General features: G+C 38.3%; 1 protein-coding gene across 6 annotated transcripts in view; it reads left to right on the plus strand.

The window, feature by feature from the left end:
- The window catches only part of LOC110983659 (synapsin-like), a 180044-nt gene that overhangs the window by 157770 nt on the left and 5073 nt on the right, over positions 1-17201 (plus strand). For 5 of the 6 annotated variants that reach the window (XM_022243092.2, XM_022243088.2, XM_022243089.2 and 2 more), the window contains exons 7-11: positions 6763-6801; positions 10230-10292; positions 11499-11641; positions 16021-16095; positions 16781-16883. In XM_022243092.2, coding sequence (XP_022098784.1) covers positions 6763-6801; positions 10230-10292; positions 11499-11641; positions 16021-16095; positions 16781-16883 — 423 coding nt within the window. The remainder of the gene's footprint in view (positions 1-6762; positions 6802-10229; positions 10293-11498; positions 11642-16020; positions 16096-16780; positions 16884-17201) is intronic. The other variant, XM_022243093.2, reaches the window with a different exon arrangement.

A 17201-nucleotide genomic window follows, 5' to 3' on the forward strand; every position in this document is an offset into this window, starting at 1 on the left:
GACAAGGCTTTTTATGCACTGCAGCAGCACTAGATTGCTCTTGATGGATTGGGATATTATGCCTTTATTTTCCAAGCAGTAAATCAGTCATTCCATGAATGTACGACAGTACGTTAATGTTCAAAGAAACGAAATTGACAGCACTGCTTTGTTGAACCTAACGGCCCTAGACTGATCATTGATTGGTCATTGTTTTCCATGGACTGACTTGTATGAAGCTTGTTTTTTCAACACTCAAGTTGCATTTTTCAGATTAAGATTCCATATAGCGAACTGACTATAAAATTTAAGATGACAGCCTCTTTATAAATACAAGTACACAAAGTATGTTAGAATGAGAAATGACAATAGATGTGTCAGGCCGTATCAGTGAGCCTCTCAACAAATTAAGCAGCAGTCTTGTGCCTACTTCTTAAATTAAGGCTTTCCTTCAGAGGAAGTGGATAACATCTAGAGGACATTTTATTTCGTTTACACAAATCCTTTTTAAGCAGCAATAAGTCAGGTAATATGACATATGATTTCCTTTGAGGCAGGAAACGGAGGTTGCACAAACAGCTGTGAAGGTCAGAGGTCAACCATCTCATCGGCCCCCTGTTCAGATACACTTGCCATCTTGACAGGAAAAGTTCTTCAATCATTCTTATTGGTTTTAAGATTCTTATGGTTTTAAGGTTGTTCCATTAGTACACTTCCCTTCAAATCACAACTTCCACTCGGATTTGCGGTAGTTTTGTTTTGACAAATCTGTTTCCTTCTGCGTTTCTCATTGAAACAGTCACTCAAAATCCTCAAATAATTACTTTTTCTAAGTTTATATTTTTTGGGGTGAGATATTGATTGCTTCTTAATTTATGACGGGTTAGACGGGAATATAGCTCTTGTATTTCATGGCTCATGTATCTTGATGTGGTTATTAACATGAGGAGTGGCCTTCTTTGAGATGTCAGTGTCCTTCAGTTGTTTGCCCAAAACTTTTGAATGGGTATAATTTGAGGATCCTGCAGACAATGACATTGAACTGGCAGAAAATCCTGATGTGATTCAGTAACCACAACAAAGCATTTCAATGAAATGGGTATAACTTGGTGGAAGATGAGTCACCTTTGGTTCATCCATGATTCAAACAATAAGGACATCATCTGTAGCCCGTGCAAGATATCTACTGCTGTGATTTTGGACGGGGGATGATAGTGTGGATTTTTCTTTTCCCTTTTTTTTGTGGACTTCAGAAAGTCTCAAGGTCTTCGAAAGCAACTTTTAACTGAAATAATCCATCCTTTTTAGAAATAATTTTAATTCCAAACCTGGATCTAGCCAGGAATATAAATGGCAGATGTGTGAAAGAAAAGTTGCTTACAGGTGGTTAACGCTGCCTTTTTTTTTTGCAGAACTGACTAGCGTATTGCCAATACTTTTATTTCACCATTACACTTTGACTTGTCATGCAGATGTGTGATTTTGATTTCTGTCACCCCTTAACCCTAAAAGAGCCGAGATATTTTGGCCAATCTCACAGCCCAGGGGGTATGAGTTATTTTTGGCCCATCTCAGGGGGGGGGTAAACTTGGCATGCATGTAAAGACACTCCTTATCATTTCATAAATGTGAAGTTTGAACTCAATCAAACATATAGTTTGTTGTTATGGTCATTTGAAGTTCAAGGCTACATGCGTGTCAGCCCACTTGATTGAGCGCTGCTTTGAAAAAAGTATACAATTTCAGCTGACACATCTCAGAAAAATGCGGGCTGCACAAGAGCGGTGTGTCCGATTTTCACAAAATTGGTGTCAAAATGACCACAAAGAATTACTTTCATAACTCCAAAAGACTCAACTCTTGAAAAAGTGTACTGCAGCGATAGCAGGAAAAGGGGGGAGGGAATTCCCAGAAATTATTTCTTTAGGAGATAAGGCTCCATATTTTGTAATTATATTAATTGCATAATTTGGAAACAAGACATATACAAAATCGTTTGTGGGCCCTGCCAGTGTACACGAATGGTAGATTAGTTTGGTTGGGGAAGATGGAGGTTAAAAACAGATGAAACTCAGCCAGTTGGCGTTCTGATTAAATTGATTTTATTGACATCACTTCTTCTCACCAATGAACTGTTTCCTTTGTTTGCATCTTGTAAGATATAATTTTTAAAAATGCACTTGCGTCAGGGAGATGTTAAATCTCAATTATACTTTTTTCTTTACTTCAATGTGTACTCATACCATTGCGTGTTCAGTGTCATCTGAGAGCTCCCAAAAGCTTTAGTACTTGGGTGGGACTCGAACCCCTGACCTCCTGCTTTCTAATGAAAATATCTGAACCACTCCACCACCGGGTTTGTTGTAGTCAGATGGCATGTCTCCATCAGATGTAGCAATGGGTGCCAAAACATCCCACAAACCCGCTGGTCGAGTGGTTAAGCCGCCTGCACTAGTAAGGAGGAGATCATGGGTTTGATTCCTACCCAAGTAAGCTTATTTTTTCACAAGCTCTTGGGCAACACTGAATACACAGTGTTGTGAATTTACATTGGTTTAAGGATAAAAGTACTAGGTTAGTTTCACATCTTCTTTCATTAATTTTGTAGTAGCAGGTGAGGTGAAATTGTTTTATCCTGTTTTTGGATCAATAAAGGAGATCAGATCCAATGTAAAATCAAGTTAAAGGGTATGAAGGGTCTATATATATATTTACATTTAACTGCATACAGTGCATATATACATACATTTATGAACAGTACCACATCATCTATTGACTGAAGAAGTTTACTAACCAGCAATCCAGAATGATTTACTGCAGCTCTAAGATAAACAACAGAAAAACCAAAAATATATATATACAATAAAAAAGTCATTCAAAACTGAGGAGAAACAACAATAATAAATCCAGTATTAGCAGAGAGTTTGTAAACAGTCCTTAATTAAAAATGAACAATACATCCATTAAAACAATAAACATTTGGAAGTTTGAAAAAAAAATAAAGGAAAAGGTACCTGGATGGAGGGGGAGGGTTGTATTTAGGGTTCAGCGAACAAGAAAAATAGTACATCAAACTTTTGGGAGTTGACAGATTTGACGTGGATTCAACCTTGGGGGAAAATGTGCACAGGTGCACAGCCCCCTGTTTGAGGGTCATTCCCAGGTCAAGATTAGGAGGGAAGAAATGAATCATCATCCCCTTGCACTTTCCTGGACAGAAGATCAAACCATGAACCTTTTCTCCATGTGTTATATCTTGTATATTCAGTGACATAGGGGTGGGGGAGGCATGTGTCTCCCTCCAGGTTTATGCCCCTTCACCAGGGTGCCCCCCCCCCTCCAAGACATTTTGAAATGTACATCACCTGTGTGCAAGCTGTGGCTTATCAGCTTTCGATGCACCCCTGGAAAAAGGGGGCACAGCCCTGAAACGGGTGCAGGCCTGGCTGGCCTCCACCCTGGATAGTTACCCTAGTTATGTCACTGTATGTGTTAAATGTGTAGGACTGACATCCTCGAGTATATTAAAAGGCATAGCACAAATTGTATTGGTATTATGGGGGGGTGCAGTACGTGTATCGTATGGACTTTCATATTTATACAGCTCACACCCTCATTAAAGAAACTATTATCTTTCATGTTCAAGTCCTCTTCGCTTACCAGTCATTAGTCAGCTCTGTCATTCTACAACCTCCCCTCTCCAAATTTATCAACAAATATAGATATAGACTTGATTTGGCACTCTACTCGGACTTATTAGTTTGATGAGCAGTTTCCTTTCCCCGTCAAAACACTTCTGTGTAAATAAACAAGGGAAGTTTTGTCCTGTGTATGATGTGACTCCAAACCTTGTCAGACTGCATGCTGTGGACTGATAACAATCCTAGGGGTGCTGATGTTTTCAGATATATGGCCTGTCAAAATCTGTTTACTCCAATTGTTGTTGGATGAGGTCGTTATTCGGTGTGCATTGATTTAAAAACCTCCTTGCTTTCTGTGACAGAAGCAAATAAAGGAGGGAGGAGAGGTGGGGAATCGTCGTAGTCCATTAACACTACACAGTCCACAGGTTAGCCTTCTTTCCAGTTTGCAGTGCCATAGCTGTTTTTTTTAAAAAAAGATGTATACACATTTTATGGGGTTTGTAGTTTCCGGGTTTTTTGGTTTTGTTCAGATAATAAAGTCATCAACACTATGTTGATACATTTATTGAATAATACTCATAATTAAACTTTTGTATAGCTACTTGCTTCATGAGAAGGGAGACATGGTGTTGATAGAGTGGCCTAAATGTGACAAAGAGTCAATGTTTCTTTACAGAATCTACTCTATTTACCACCAAGCAAAGTTCTGCATTTTGCCCCAGATATAGTTATAAAGTCCCCCACCCCACCCCCATTGGGGGAATTTCCCCTCCCTTGACAGTCATCCTTCACGTTTTCACATTACACAGTAAAGTTTCATACAAAAATTCTGATGATCTATGAGCATTTGTAAGAACATTTTCGTATTGATGTGCTGACAGCCCAAACCAATAGAATAAAGATGTGTGCGTTTTATTACCTTTTCTGGTCATATTTATGGCAGCTGTTATTTTCCTGAAATTGAATGGATATTTCCACCTTCTGAGTTCCTAACTCCAGCTGACTTTAACAAAATAATAAAAACACAGCTCCAACCGTTCAATTTATTTATTTATTTATTTTTGGGTAATTTTGTAAGGTTATGTAAATGTGGGCCATATTGAGACTTTTTGCTCCTCTCACTTTCTGTGTTTCAGCTTTGAAACTGTTTCAGCTTTTTTAAACAATCACCTTTCTGTGGAGGATTGTTCATTGTATGTTAATAGCTTTGTCATAAATTGAACTGTTCAAGCAAACCTTCACTTTCAGAATGGCAAGTCATGGCAATGATGATTATCTGTCTTCATTTCTCCTTTCTGTGAACTTTGTTCATGAAGAAAGTGTCCTTAACAAGAAAGCAATTTTGCTCTGTTTTTGTGCCTGCATCATTCCTGTCTTGTGGTTGTGCAGTTAACATATATTCACTTGTCATCAGCGCCTTTGCATGTGTTGTCATGCCCATAATTGCACTCGTTGACTATCACTTTGTAACATACAATCACTTTGCTTTATTCTTTTCTTCTCTCCTGTTAACACTGTTATTGTTTTTCATAGTCATAAACAGTTAATGGTTAAAAAACAAAAAAATGTCCAATTTTTGTGAAATAAGACAAAAAGTGAAGCCTCGCTATTAACATGTCTACCTGTGGCCACACCCTTGGTTTTGATAGGCTAAGATAGATCTGGCCACTTTGACGCATGTGAGTATAATATACTTATGACATACAAATAAGTAATGGTTACAGGTGAGCATATCCTAGCAAGCAAGTTGTCTGGCTCACAAGCAACACTGTCTGGTGGCTGCCTGGAGGATGATGCACCGTGGAATAATTAGCATCAGCTGACTATTTCAATGTGAAAATGGGACTGATTCTTGACAGTATCGTTAAACTGATATTCATAAATACCTCAAATAGTAACCTTATTCAACAACACACAACGTGACTGTGTATTTAAACATTTCATGATGCCTGCTGATATTTGACCATGCCTGCTGTGTTAAAAAATGCTGTGGCACCTGGATATGAGACAGTTTCATCCATCCCTATTGGTCAAGAGTCTATGTGCGACACGGCACGGCAACACACCACGCTTACGCCAAGTCCATATATGGAGATTCTTCTGGATGGCTTGCATCAGGAATATACCATATAGTGGACAGGGGTGTTCAGGATAATGAACGTACACTTCTAGAACAAAATAGTTGGAAATCTATCATACATTGACTTCTTTTGACTCTCCGACTAAAAATAGGTATTTATTTATTGACTCTCTGAATTAAAAAAATGGTATTTTTGAATGGGAATTAACATGTGCTTGGCCGGTCTTAAACTAACGTTTAAGTGAGGCTCAGCATGGTCGCATCCATTCTCTTGAGACCGGCAAAGCACATGTTTATTCCCTTATTAAATGACCCTTTTGCAATGATGCAGCTTATACTGGGAGCACTTGATATTGCATTTTTCTTTTGTGCAAAAAATGGGGCCTTCGCATTGTATTATTTATTTATTTATTTATTTATTTATTTATTTATTTATTTATTTATTTATTTATTTATTTATTTATTTATTTATTTATTTATTTATTTATTTATTTATTTATTTATTTATTTATTTATTTATTTATTTATTTATTTATTTATTTATTTATTTATTTATTTATTTCTGTACCTACATTTTTAAAAATAGCTGTTCATGCTCTGTAACTTTTGGCCTTAGTTTTCCCAGAATACCTGTTGACAAAACCTCCTACTTGTTCTGTTTGATTCTTTTCATGAATTCCAAAAGTGTAAACTCTGTTGGCAGGGAAGCTACTCAAATACACCCTATCAGTACTTGATCCAAAAAAATCCTTAGGAAACGTCAATTCATTTTGTGCAGTCTCACGTCAGTCAGTTTTTCTTATTATTGGTTAATGTGATGAAATGAGATTTGAAAAAAAACTTTCAATAAATTAAAACATTAAAGCTGCATTTTGTTTACTTATCTTTTGCTTTATCACTTATTTTTTAACTAATCAAGGCTCTTTTGTTCTTTTGGAAATGTCTGCCATGTCTATCTAAAATTTAAATTTTTTTATTAGGATGTGTTGTTGACTGTCATTAATCTTGTTTCTTCCCTTTTTATTCCTTTCCTTTCTCATCCAATCACAACACACGTAGACTCTTAAGTCAGGACAGTGTCGTGCACACATGATGCAGGTACATGTCAAGTCCTGTCACCAGTTATGTTGGATACCAGTTTTGTAGTTGTCAGGATAATGACTGTTGACCAGTAATATGCATGCATCGTTCCCTTTAATCCTTGAATGAGCAACTCAGTGACATACTAACTGAAGGAAGGTGTCAAGCCACCAGAAGATCAGAAGACAGACATCATGCTTCATTCCCTGGTCTGTTGAGTATCTCTGCAATAGCTTATCGACAGATTGGATGGAAGGGACCTCAAACTCCAACTACCAATTTGAAATGATGATGCTAGACTAACCCTGAGCCATTCTCAGAAATGCAGTGTGAATCGGAATTATGCTATTTGGAGAGCTTTGAAGCATGAGATCCTTAATAGCCTAGGATTTTGATTTTGCTGCTAAAAGCGAAATGCTTGATCTAGGGGAAAACAGTACTGTTTCTCAATTGATATGAGGTTAGATGATATGAATGAAGACAAATAGAGTTATGTAACATAGCAGAGAAAATTTTTTCTTAGTCAGTTTCCAGACTGAAGCTACCGCAAAATGATCTTGAATAACTTTCCACCCTGATTCTCAACCTTTTATGAACTTTATGTTATTTTGTTTTTCTGCAACTCATCTCATGGTCTTCAGTATAAAAACTGTATTTCAGAATCAAGATCCATATACATTCATGTAAAAGAAATGCGTGGAGGGAAATAACTAGTTTCACCATTACCTCTGAGATCTCTCAACTAATTCAGTTTGCACCTTCTATATATAAGCATGCAAATGACTTTACTTTCCTTTCATCAGTGATGAGTGTTCTGTTTTTATTTTTTCTGTTGTTATTCTTATTGCTTGTCAGAGTGATATGTTTCAATTGTTGCTGAGAGTCGAACTTATAATTTTTTGCACTTCTTTAGAATGTCTGGAAAAGACAACTCTTTGTTGATGGTGCTCTAAAATGGTGCATCCAAATCTTAATTTTATTTTCTAACTATTATTTTGAAAAACATGATTTTGTCAACACGTCCATAAAATGTGCATTTTTTTTGTTACATTTATTTTTGGCATGGTCAGTGCATGATGTCATTGCTTTGTTGGAGAATGATATTCATTGCATTAGTTTGTGTGTAATATATTTCTCTTGCTGTGATTGTGACAGTTCTTAAACCTTGGTGCATGAAATGCATGTGACTTCCTTGTCAATTGGCCTTAGTTCCATCGGTCCTATGTCCACCATCGGTCCTATGTCCACCATCGGTCTTATGTCCCATCGGTCCTACATCCCATCAGTCCTACATCCCATATTGGTCGTACGTCCCATCAGTCCTAGTTCCTGTCTGGCCTACTTCCCCATTGGGGCAACGTTTCATTGGTCCTACGTCTCATTGGTCAGATGAAACACAATACTGTGTCATTCCACTAGTTCAGCTGACCGTAGACATGTGACATGTAGGACAAACTGTAGTCTGGTCTTTCGTGCGCGACTACAGTTTGGTGCACATATATTCGTAATCTTGGAAAAGTATTATGAAGGTGATTTCTTGAACTGAATTTGGCCTGGAAAGAGTGTTTGATGGTATTCATTATTGTCAAAGGAGATCAAATATTATCATGAGAACTAGAGGTTGGGATGTTGGATAAATAAAAGTTGTTTACAGCAACTGCTATGCATTTTTCTTCATTAGTTTCCTCTGTGAATGTGATATGAGACCAATGGGACGTTGGACCAAAGGGATATAGGACTACCGAAATGTCCCCAAATGCTTCCTCAAACCTGATGTAGTCATTCTTTGTTGGATGCTGAAGCTGTGTTATATTGGGTCCGTAATGAGTATGCTCCCCCATCAGTTGTGAAGGAAACCCAACCTCTACCGACGCAGGAAAAGTCTGTTCACAGCTTGAGGTTGATCTTGGATCACTTCCCAGAATTTGAGCGACGTTTCAAAGACTGGAGAAAACAGTGAAGTTGAAAGTTCAGATAATAAACTGTTGACAGATGGAAAAGTTTGATCTAGGTTATCACCCTCAGTCATTCATTTTGAGTGATTCCTTTGTTCTTTTATTCCTTGTTGTAGTAGTAAAATTGGTGTAGATTGCCATGGTGTATCAAAGAAACTTGATATTTTCTTCTGTATTGAGAAACGAATTGTTTAAATTGTTGATGTTTAGCACTGGTATCAGTTATTTTACTAATCTGGCATGCTTATCTGAATTTGAAGGAATGTCCCAGAGCAAGACAACAGATAACTATATGAAACCAACGTCTACAGAGATATTAACTCAACCTTGCTCATGAACAATAGTTGTTTGCCCCCTTACATTTAAATGTATGTTTATGTTTTTTAAAAAAGATACTAATGATAGTGTACATGGTGCCCTTAAATCCTGCCCTATTGATTTCACCTTCCTTTTATGATTTGATTTTAATCAATGAATTCAAGTATTTGCCAGATCTATGTGACAAGGGACACATTATGTTCATGGTTGATCCTGAATAATGTTAGAGGCTCATTCATGACAAGTACCAGACATCTCTTTTGTTCAACTTTCCCGTTATACAAGCAGTTCCCACAGTTTGCATATGAACTTTTTGATGAAATTTCATCCTGAATTATCCCTTTTTGTTGAATAACCCCATTTTGAGTTGTTAAGGCCACTGCAAGTGAAACATTTTCATGAAGATATAGAAATAGAAGAGATTTTCTCATGTCTTTGCTGCTCATTAGAACTGACAGTATCTCTCCTGAAAGGTCAACAAAGTATCACTCATTTTACACAACGTATAATACATGTAGTTTCATATGAGTAAACACCAGAATATTCAATTTCCATACTGTCTTTATTAAGAGATAGCATATGTGATCTGATTTCCCCCCACAGCTTTCCATATGTCTAGACCTCATTGTCATCTTTTGAGTTTGTATTTTGTTATTCGTGATGTCTATTTTTTTTAACACAGATGCAGGATGTAACTCCTGTCTAGGATTTGGGATGTTTTGTCAATTTGGTTCTGTGTTTCATATTGCACTGTGACCTCACATAATGAAAAGGTTTAGGAAATGAAAAGGAAACCGACCATGGAAATTGAGTATCACCAAGTTTTTGGTATCTCTCAGAATCACACTCACATACAAAAACTGGAAAGAATCTGACGAAATTTCTGAAACATTTCAATGGCCAATCAATGAAATTGTTATCAGATCAGACTAGTGCAAGAAAACGGAAGATGTTTTGTTGACAAGTGATCACTAGAGCCAACATTTTTGGATCAACTCTCTTCCTTTCGGACAAGTGTGGGTGTGTTCTGCATCATTGAACCTCAATTTTTAAAATCTTAAGCTCGAATAAAGAGCAATGCTATTTGCCCATAAATAGCAAACTGCATAAAAGTTGTCTTTTCTATACATCGACTAAATGAGCATTTAATTTCTATTCTTCCTTTTCCTGCAGTTAGCTAATCCCAGGTTCCCTCTGGTTGTCAAAATTGGCCATGCACATGCCGGAATGGGAAAGGTAGGATTATTTCTCAGACTATCAACAAATGTTTCATTTTATGAAAGTATGAATTTTTTCGCAGCTGAGAGGAAACATTTCAAATCTCCTAGATTTGCTTTAGATATGTCATAACTCTGTTTACGTACATCATTTCAAAGAGAATAATATGAGTTGCTTTTAAAGAAATATTTGGTAGATTGATTGTTAAAACTTTCTGTAACACATTGGAATAGCATGACAAGTAAATTTTCATTTACCTGTATAAATTAGCTGGACTGGCAAAATATATTCATTGACATATTTTAACGTCGTGCACATATTGTAGTTATTCATGTATATACAATTGGCTGTGATATCAGTTCAATTGCTCTGTAAATATCCAGTAGTGCCTACAGAAGTTAAAGTTGAGTTCACTGAAGATCAATCTGTCAGCATTGAGCTTAACCAAACTGTCACCAAAGGTGCAGGTGAAACGGCAGGCTCCCAAGTTTGCAGCCTTGCAGCAGAAATTGAAAGTGAAGCTTAAGACGCAGGAACTTGGCATTTATAATTGAACAGGAAATATCGGTTGTCCTCCCCGAGGGTTATAAACATCACAAGACCATTGCTTAGCCCAGAGAAACAATTGGGAAACTTGTAGTAAAGTGAGATGTTTGTTGTTGGTTAAGGCAGTGAGTCATTTGCATGATGACTTGTGGGATTTGCCATCTATTGTTTCTAGTATGATTCTGAAAATTGTGAAAGGGTTGTACCCTGGAAGGTTGGAACAGGAATGGGATGGGGTCACATACAATGCATCTTTTGGAGCACCCAGGGGTGAAAACGTTTTTGTAAGGGGACTCCAAAAACAAAAGAATTGTGGCTTATATATAGGTTGTGCTTACTTCAAGATTTAGAAGAGGGGGGGTGGACCTAGGGGGCACTGACGTCACTAGGGGGATGTGTCCAGACCACTGACTATTTTCCAGTCAAAAGTTGCTTAGGGGTTTTAACAGTGATACGTAATACCTTCCATTCCCTACTGGGAAACAGGTTACTTCCACAGAGTTGGTAAGCCTCTCATCAGTGCTTGTAACCCCTGATGGTGGGTAGGCTGCATTCCCTGGGTGAAAACAAACAAATTAATTCTGTCGCAGCCAACCAAAAAACACTCACTTTGTCAAAAATGCATCAGATACATGCTCTTTTAACTGTTGGTGAACATCTTTGTTTCCATGGTAACAGGTGAAAGTAACCAACCACCAGGATTTCCAGGATATCACCAGTGTTGTATCTATCACTAGCTGTTACACGACGACAGAATCTTTCATTGATTCTAAGTACGATATCCGTGTACAGAAAATTGGCAGCTTTTACAAGGCATTCATGTGAGTATGTAAATGCCTTGATGTAGCACAATTCTTTTGACACTGCTCCAACCACCCAGCCCACCCCCTCCGTTCCTCCCGACCCCAGCTATCTCTGCCCGTCCACTTCACTTTTGAAGTCTGTTTCATTATTGCCTTTCGACCTCTTTATATTTTGCTTGGTCTGCTGGACATTCCGTCAGGCATATTTCAGTTGATGTTGTGTTGTATTAAAAACTGCCAACATGAAAACACAGGTGCAGTAGCATGCACTGGATAGAATTTATCAGGAATGAATTGCAGACTCAAATGTTCACTCAAATACCACAGAGAGTTTTTTGAGACACTGTTGCTATGGGGAGGCGATTTTTTCCTTCAAATTCAAGCACGGTGGATACACCAACATGCCCACAGGGAAACATTTTGTCATGATGTCAAAGGAGAAGAACCATAGTCTGCTCTGATACACCTCCAAAAACATTTTTGGGGAAAAACAGGAAACAGGAAAAGGGAAGATGCCATAAATCATAGAAAATGACATTAGAAATAAATGAAACTGAAGCTTGAAGTTGTAGTTTTAGTCTCATAATATCTTGGCATGTATCTTGACACCCACAGAAATCTGTCTTATCAGTGAGCGTTCACTCTGTGTGCAAGCACGCACAACAACAACACCGCATCCAGGGCCCTATATATCTTGCCACCCAATTTTCGTTTTGTCCAGGACCCTCTTTTTCTAGCCACAGTGACAGTCAATTTCCCCTTCCAGGGCCTTTTTGCTAATTTAATAAAACAAAGCCCCTGGATCCCAGCCAGAATGCCATATTTTGTAGTCAGTCAAGGAATCTTTTTTATCATGTAGTATTTGACTTTTTTTCCATCCAGAAGTAAAAAATTAAAGCATAGGCCTGCCAGGCTCTCTGGGGATGGGTACACTGGCTCTCTGGGGATGTGCAAAGTGTACCCGTATGCCTTGTCACTGTCACCTTCCTTCCCCCAACGAGATAAACTTGACCCTTGAAACAGAGAAAGGCTGCACACCACAACTTTGGAAAGCTTCAAGTACACTGACTGAGCTGCATGCAATATTTGTGTAAAGAATGAATCAAGACAATAAGGAAACTGTTTGAAAAGGAAGCTCTCCTTAAAATGTAAAAGTGGGTTGGTAGTTTGCGTCAAGCAGAAGAGGAGGAGTCAGAAAAGGTTTGGCAAACAACATCGCGGCAACACCACTCTTGGCTGAGGACCAAGTCTTGAGGTAGTCAATGGGACGTACGCATGTCAGTGAGTCAGTTCCAGGAATGCACCTGACATTTGTGTTACGTTAATTGGTCAGGCACTTGTTTGTAGTTGTACGCCACCTGTTTAATGTTTTATTCTTGTAGAGCTGAATCCAGGTCTTACTTGTGCTTCATATTTGAAATTGTAAAATTTGGTTTTGACTGAAGAGTGTAAATGATTTCCCCCTTGCTTGCTGTGGTAGAAATCAGAATGAAAAGGGGGTTGCATTTACTTTTGGTCATTGTAGGGAACTTGGTGAAGTGTTAAGATGTGCGGCCCTTGTATTGCAAAAAAAAAGCCTAACATGAAAAGTGGCATATCGAGAAAATCAAGTTTAAACATCGATCAACTGCCTTTTTTTGTTAATAACTGTTTCGTTTTGCAAATTAATGGGATTACAAGGGGTATGTTATTTAAGAAATATTTCATTTTTCTTCCAGCTTTGACTGTAAATATATGGCTAGTTTCAAAATTATGATGTAACCTGGTAAATTTGAAATTTCAAGTTAGGCTACTTTGCCATTAAAGGGCCGTGTGGGGCTTGTGCAGGGTTGTTTATTCCTTTCTCAACTGATAGATTTGTTGGGTTCTCAATCTGCTTATTTCCTTCTCAATTAAAGGCTTACAGATGAGACCACCAGCCCTCTTCTGCAACAGATATATTCATTAAGCTCAGTCACATGGTGTTCTGGCAAATCCCAGTCATGATTTCTATCTGGCATGGATGCTTATGTCACAAGTCTAACATATATGTGCACATGCACGATGATGCACACAGTACAGCTGGAACATGCAGTGTGACATTGGGCATGTAGAAGGAGAGTATTACTTTGGCCACCTCCTCATCAGACGCACCTCCTCATCAGTTGAAAAGAGCCATGTTGGTCAGGCGCATTCATTTTGTTGGTAGCAATGCGACTGCAATGCTTGGGCTTCCTGGTCGTTTGTGAACCAGCGATGTGCAGTTAGGACCAAAAGATCCTCCTTTGCTTAGGAAAAAGCACCCTGTCTTAGTCCAGCTCAAGGCCCATACTTTTTGGCTTCTTGTGTAGTGTCTCATCATCATGCTGGGCATAGACCCATGAATGTTCCCATGGATTCACCCAGATTTAGTTTGAACTCAGCTCAGATATCTCATACATATGAAGTGAGGTCGGGTGCCCAGTCTCATGGACATTTCAGTGCCATTGGTTGTGGAATCAGTGCATGCAATGCATGTCTGTCAAGATGGTGGTGTGAGATCCAAGAGCTCCCTCACTCATCCATACATTTAGAGTCTGTTTAGAGGTCATTGTGTGACCTGGAAATAAGAGTCAACAATGGGCATTCCTAGTAACACTAAGACGCATTAGTAGGAGGAGTTAGGATGGGACATCACATTCATCAATTTGGTTTGCAAATTGTCGCTCTCATGAGCTTGATCTTTTAACCATCAGGCAATATAAGGGGTCATTTTTTCTTGAAGTCCCTTTTAATTGGAAAGCAGTTCACATTTGTGTCACCAAACTTATGTTGGCAGGAAGCCAATCCCATTTTGATCAAAAGCCAGATCAAAAATCCAACCCGTCCACCTGTTTGTCTCTTTTGTCAAATGCAGTTGGACAAGATGGCCACCCGGAGTGACAATGTCACCCATCATTCCCAATAAAACACGGCAGCTAAGCATTTCTGAAAAGGTCATGCCAGACAGATCCACGGCTTCATGCTCTCATTTTTATGTGTGTTACTAAGGAACCCAAGGATAGCAAGCTAAGGAAGATGGGAGTTCAATTCCTGAGTTGTAATTGGCAGGAAGTTCATATAATGACCTCCAGGGTAGTCTGAATTATTCCCAGGTTTCTAAAACCAGAGGTATTGTGCTCACTGAAGGTTTGCCATGGCAAACACATCTGAAGGGGATTCAAATCTGCATGATCACTCTTTTCTATTAATGCATTCATGTAATGTACAATGACTTTTACACGTTTTTCACCCAGAAGATTTGAAAAGTTCAAATACAATTCATTCATGGAACATGCAGTTTACTTCAATTCGTTAATTTAAAAAAAGCTCCAAAAAAATTATTCTGTACTTTTGGCAGGAGATTAAATTTTCATGATTGCTTTTCTTTTGTCTAAGTGAAGTTCTTTCTGATGAAGCTGTCAGTATTAAAATTAAGAATTGAAGTTTGCACATTTTGCCATTAAAAAAGAGTTTTTTCTTTTATTTTTCAGTTTTTCATCATTGTCAATCACTATTTACTGAGATCCAGATTTTTTCATTTGTTTGCAAAACGTGATTGCTTATGTCAAGCTGGAATGTTAAAAATGGGCATTTTGAATGTTGCAAATAACAATTTTTCTTTGGTATCTAGCATGGGGCTTTAAATAGCTTCATTATATTTTTAAGTTTTTATAGTAGCAAAACCCCACACATAATGAGGGAACAAGGTTTAACATGTATACTTCGCTGCATGCAAAAAAATGTGAATTTTAATCGTTTTTTATAATCTGCACTAAAGTTTTTCATTTATAACTTTACACCATGCTTATAACGGCCATGAAATGATGGTTTGGTTAGCAGTGAGCATACATGAAATACACTGTGTAGCACTGTAACACAGGGGAACCAAGGCTTGATCTATTTGACTGACTTGTCTTGGTGTTGTATGATGGCTTCTTGTAAGTATCCTCCCTTCCTAGGATTGGATGGTAGCCCTTCCTTGTTCCACAAGCTTGTGCACAGTGTGCTGATTGGTCGTTCAGTAATTCCCAAATTGTTTATTCACTCCGAGCAGAACAACAGAGGATGTGTTTTTTGGTACTCACTGCATAGGCGCGCATTTATGATGGAGATCAGTGGCACGTTTGACACAGAGCATGCTCAGTACACGTAACAAATTTATTCCTTAATGTGTGGCCTTTGCATACACACAGAACGCGTACAAGAATCCGCTTGGAAAACTTACTACCATCTGTCTTTCTTTTGCCGCTTGGGGGTGCACTTCAACTCGAGGCTAATCAGCGCTTAACAGACAATTTCTTGTAGAGTTTTTTTTCTGCACTTGGCCAGCAGGATAGGCACCAATCTTGGCCCCAGTTATCCTTCTTTTTTTTATTTCATTTTTGTACTATCCCCAGGCGAACATCCATCTCAGGACACTGGAAAGCAAACACAGGATCAGCAGTTGTGGAGCAAATAGCCATGACAGAAAGGTATTAAAGAAATCACTTCTGTAAACATACCCCACAGCTCTATGCATGTCTCTATTCTCATGTTTAATCTGTTCAACCATCCATAAACAATTAACCCAATCGTCCCCTCCTCAAATCACACTTTTGTGAACGCCAACATTGATGGACCTCCCATTTGTACATATTGTTCGTACTTGTAACTTTTAACTTTTAACTTTTAGTGAAGGGTAACCTTAAGATTTATACTCATTTTTCCAATCATGTACACACCCACTCCATGATTGGTCCACCCACTAAAGCACGCTCTTAACTTTGTGGCTGACAACTACCCGTCCTTGCAGTCACCCATCGGCCAGCCCCCAACCCTCTTCTGAACTTGTACTGCGTCTAGATCTTGTTGGGGAAGGGGGCAAATTTTTTTTCCCCTAAAACAGTTGTCTCCATTTTTCATCTGTAAAGAATCCTCGACCCCTCATCAAGAAAGGTCGTGTTCTACCATTTCCTAATGACACCATCAATTCCTTTGAAAAAAAGAAAAGAAATTGGCGACACTTTCCTGAGATGGGTGACTTCCTCCATCCCTCTTCCCCACCCCCTGTTATACCATTGTCATGAACTCATTATTACGTTGCCCGCTTATCCCCTCACCAAGTACTCCTCTTGTGCATATTCATTTTGATATTGATACGATTTGTCCATTATGCAGATTCAAGTTATGGGTTGATGAATGCTCGGAGTTGTTTGGTGGCTTGGACGTCCTAGCAGTTGAAGCAATTCACGGCAAAGATGGCAAAGATTACATAATCGAGGTCTGTGTAGATCAGATCTCCTCAATCTGTAGAGGAAACCAAAACAAAAACTTTCAGACAAGGTGTTGCAAGGAATGAAATTTATTAAACATGACCTCTAAATTCACATGAACATTTTCTTCCTTTAATGAGAAGCAGACTTAGATCTTCTTTGTGGCAAGTTACTTTCAATATATGACAACGATTTTAGTTGTTTCCATTATTTTCAACGATAACAATGATAATAATATAACACATTTATAGAGCCTATTTCAGAGCTAATAGGCTTTCAATGCACTTTTCACCATGCTTACTCAGCCCAAAACATAGCCATGAACT

Source organism: Acanthaster planci, linkage group LG04, assembly GCF_054643075.1.
Source record: "Acanthaster planci isolate LZ-2023a linkage group LG04, COTS_SCS, whole genome shotgun sequence".
In the NCBI taxonomy this organism is placed as follows: domain Eukaryota; kingdom Metazoa; phylum Echinodermata; class Asteroidea; order Valvatida; family Acanthasteridae; genus Acanthaster; species Acanthaster planci.